The sequence below is a fragment of the Hippocampus comes genome, unplaced genomic scaffold (assembly GCF_001891065.2).
Source record: "Hippocampus comes isolate QL1 unplaced genomic scaffold, H_comes_QL1_v1.1 scaffold384, whole genome shotgun sequence".
Classification (NCBI taxonomy): Eukaryota; Metazoa; Chordata; class Actinopteri; order Syngnathiformes; family Syngnathidae; genus Hippocampus; species Hippocampus comes.
Window position 1 is genome coordinate 457,501 of NW_017805700.1, and position 4,380 is coordinate 461,880.

The 4,380-nt window shown below is 40.4% G+C and overlaps 1 protein-coding gene across 1 annotated transcript in view; it reads left to right on the forward strand.

Moving 5' to 3' along the window:
• The window catches only part of prrx1b (paired related homeobox 1b), an 18,739-nt gene extending 16,669 nt beyond the window's left edge, over positions 1–2,070 (forward strand). The window contains exon 4 of the mRNA XM_019882642.1: positions 133–2,070. Coding sequence (XP_019738201.1) covers positions 133–265 — 133 coding nt within the window. The 3' untranslated portion in view covers positions 266–2,070. The remainder of the gene's footprint in view (positions 1–132) is intronic.
• The last annotated feature ends 2,310 nt before the right edge of the window (positions 2,071–4,380 follow it).

Genomic DNA, 4,380 nt, shown 5'->3' on the forward strand with positions numbered 1-4,380 from the left:
TTTTAAAGGTCATATCAATAAAAAATACTGTGACAAGATTTTGCTGATACAGTTTGTGTTGCTTTTCTGGAACTGTTGCTAACTAGTGGCTCAACCCTTTTCCACTGTTTTCCCCTCCCTTGACTCCTTCAGTGCTATGGCCACCTACCCACCGACTTGCTCCAACACTAACACCTCCCAGGGAATGAACATGGCAAACAGCATTGCCAACCTGCGGCTCAAAGCAAAGGAGTATAGCTTGAACCAGGTGCCCACAGTCAACTGAAAGGTGAAGTACAGAAAAGCCGTCTAGATTAGGGGACCTTTGAAACCACTGGACCCCCACAAACATCGCCTTTGGAATGAACTTCAACCGACATAAACTGGATCGTGAGGTTTCTGCTTTTTTCTTTTTTTTTTTTTCCAACTATAGAAATTGGGTGTGACAGCATTTTGCCACGAGATGCAAAATGTCGGACACCGAGTGACGCAACACCGTTTCGCTCCAAGACTTTTTGTCTTACAAACCGCTGTTTGTACCAAAGACATCTAGAGTGATGATGTAATCAAATATCTGTGTAGTTTTGTTTTTGTGACTAATAATGGAAGCTTTTTTTCCCCCCTATGAGTTTTGTACTGTTATCAAAGACAGAAGGAATGAGACTCAAACAATATGTGGAATACCCTGGGCCACTTTGGTTTGGTTGCGGTGGACAAAATCGCACACCCCAAATCTGGCTCGATATGTTTTTTTCTGTACTTCTTAAGATCTATGAAGACTCCATGTGAAATCTGGGGTTCATGACACCATGGTTCCGACTCGATTTTCATTTTATCATTTTCCTATCCATCTTATACTAATGACAAACACATGTTTTCAAGTAATTTTCATTGTAAGTATTCAAGATACAGGAGAGGCTGTTGTGTTTCCCAGGAGATCATTTTGATGTTCTGTGATATCATTTATTTGTAACAGACAAAAAACATGTATATTAATTAATAAAAATGTATTTCAAGCAATAAATTAGACTACCATTCAGTAGGTCCAATAACAGGTTAGATCCAATTTGTGAATGTCTTAAACGCTTTCGGAAAGCAACAACAACTTTCAAGTAAGCGTCACAAAATATATGACTGCAGAAATGCAGTCCGATAAATTCTACCCATTTAACTATAAGAATTAACTATAAGAAATAAGTATGTTTAGAGTAGGGCTCGTTTGGAGAGTAACATGATCTCAGACCTCTTGCAAGACCCATTAGAGCAAGATTTACAACTTAAATTCTTCCTCAGAGAAAAACCTCAAGCTACGCACTGTGTTTTTTATTTCTCGATACCATGCCATTTCATCTTAAAAATGGGATATTTATGAGCTCCTTTCAATGAAGGGATTTGAACTCTTGAGTTGCCGTCCAGGCTCTCTCTCCTCCTTGACCCTAAGAAGTGGTGCAACAAACAGGCCATTCTTGCGCGGCAGACGCCAACTGCACAAGCGGGCTTGCAAGTCGAGATTTGGGGTGGGTGAGGATTGATGGAAGCGGTGCCAAAATTATGTCCAACATACATTAATTGTGGAGATATTTTATGACACAGAAAAACCAAGCGGAATTTCTGAAATATCCATGTCCTTCAAACCCCATTTCTTTCTACATCTTCCCGAAATGAATTCATAAATACAATTTTTGTTCATTGACGCATCAGGAAGCTGATCCTTGACTTTCATCTCGAGAGCCGAGACATTTCTGAATTTGGCTCTTGATATTAATCGACTCTTTTTACACTTAACTGTGAGTCTGCCTCATTCTTTGAGTGTAAAAAAAAAAATCAACATGTTAGTATGTATTTAGTTAAAAAAAAGTTTTGCTGATTTTGACGGAAGCAAATTAGAGAACATGGTCCCCTAATACAATCTAAAAGCACAAACTTGTCTTTGCATTAATCATTTAAGCATTATTTACATTTTGGTAGTTGGCTGCAATGAATTATTTATTGAGGCTAACTTGATTGAGAATCCCCCGCCACCCCCCCAGTACTTCCGACATGGCTTTGAACTGATCGGCATATTGTCATAATAAAATGGTGGTTCACTGATGTGGCTTCAACATTTATCCCATCTTGCATGCCACATTAAAAAAAGGATATTCCTGTTTTCTTTTTACTTGTTTTCTTTTCTGCTCTTAGTTGTTTTCCTGATCACTGATCCCTGACTGTGGTATGTCCAATGTCAGACCCTGTCTCCCTTTCCCCTGCCAGGCGCCTGGTCTCACCTTTCATGGCCAGAGTCGGGGCTGACCTGAAGTGATTCCAGATGTGGAAATCTTTTTAACCTAAACCCCATCACCCAACTCCCCTCTAACCCCCACGCTCTTCACCCTCTCACTTCTTTTCCTCCCCCTCTTCACCCCAGGGCCTGGCCAGCCACTCCATCAGGTATGACAGCATTCCCCGAGTCTCTCCTCGGCTGAGCACATGACATACAATGCAACAATCCCACTCTCTGCACCAATTCTGCCCTCACCCACCCACTCGAGTCTTCAACAGCACATCTGGAGCTCATTACAGAGGAGACAGTAAGAGTGAGGGAGGGGTGGAGAGTCTGCATGCAGAATGTGTATGTGCAACAGAGCGGGAAGGAACATTTTTTAACCCTTCTTTATGAAACCCTTTGTTTGCTTTTTTCCCCTTTTTTTCGGTTGGATTTTCTTTCTCCTTAACTTCACCCACTCGCCTTTGCTTGAAATGTTTGCAGCGATCTTCGTCTTGCTGTCAGTGTCCCATGATCACAGATACTTTATTAGTCAGAGCATTTGGGATTGAGCTCAGCACAAGAAATAGAGATTCGTGGAGCGGGAGGACAGAAATACTGCACAGCTGTTAACAGTGTGTGGTTTGAGTGAACAACCAAAAGAATTTTTTGAGATGAGAAGTTTCCACGCAAAGTCAAGCTGGCTGAGCGGTTGGATGATTTTTGTGAAAATGCATTCACAGGAGACACTTTGAAAGACGTTCGGATAAAAACTTTGCCATACTGCCAAAGAAACAGAACAAATCTCATTTTATTAATCAATAATGACTAGCCAAAAACTGAAAAAAAGAGATGTTTTTCCCCATTGAAAACAGGTCTCCTTTTTTCTTCTTAAATAATGATTTTTTTCTGACAACACAGAATTCCCAATGTGGGTGTCAAATTGATCTGAATACCAACTAAGTCCCAAAACAGGAAAAATGATTTGAAAAATGTTTTTTTTTTCTCTCAGTGATTCTCTCCTTCGCACGACATATATGTCGTAAAACAATTGTTTCTTTGTGCTAGTTGTGAATGCTGCAAAATATCACCAAAACCTGACAGGAGAATTCAGAGTAAATGCTCTCCAAACACTTTTTCCTTTTTTTGGACAAGACTACAGTATTTTCTGTCGAGACGTTGATGCCCAGGATGTTCATACAATTCACATACTCCATTTTCCCATGCCCTTGTGACAAAGATTGTTTTTGACTTGTTCTGGAAGTAACTTAATTATGGCATGACAAATACGTCTGGCTTAACTTAAATGTCTGCTATAACCATCCTATCGTCAGTCCTTGGTGAATTAGCATTTCAATTCTCAGCACCGCGGAGGTCCAGTTAGGGCAGCAACCAAAACAACAATTGTGGTGACCAGCGTGATGTGAGCTCTGAGGAATCGTCTATACATGATTACTGTATCGACTTCATAATTCCTTCTTGGCATGTGACCTAATTGAAGTATTTGGAGTTTTTGTGTTTTGTTTCAAACAAGTTCTGCCTTTTGCTTATCCGGTCGAGCGGTCAGAGCAAAGACATACAGACTTAGCACAGGCAGTATCATATTTTTACACAGAGAGGTACACTCTTGAGTCAAGCTGCCTATTAAAATACCTCCTTCGTGACTGAGCGAGGGCAGTGGAGGCATAGAGGAGTACCGTCAACCCGCACTGAAAAACTTCACATTTAAGTAGTATAAAAAACATTGAAATGAAGTTGATGGACGAATAATAACTCCCACTCAAATAGTACCCAAAAGGCAACTGCGTTTGTATGTAAAAGATGCAACATTTTTCACTTTCACTTGTATAGCGTGACTAGAAGATTTTATTTGACACATCTCTCAATTGAAATAACTGGCCTGAACTTGCCAGTTTGTATTATCCAGCTGTCTTCCTCCCCCTGCTGGACGTCATGTGTCTGCACAGCTGACAGATCGGACCGCTCCAAACCAGACGACTCTTTCCCGAATTGACCATTCCAAAATGATTTCTTCCCCTTAGATATTATATAAACCATTTGTGAAAATCACATTATCAATCAATTGAATTTTCCACATTAGCCGTGAATAAATGAGACTTGATGTTGGGACATACACCCACATGGTGTTGTCAACT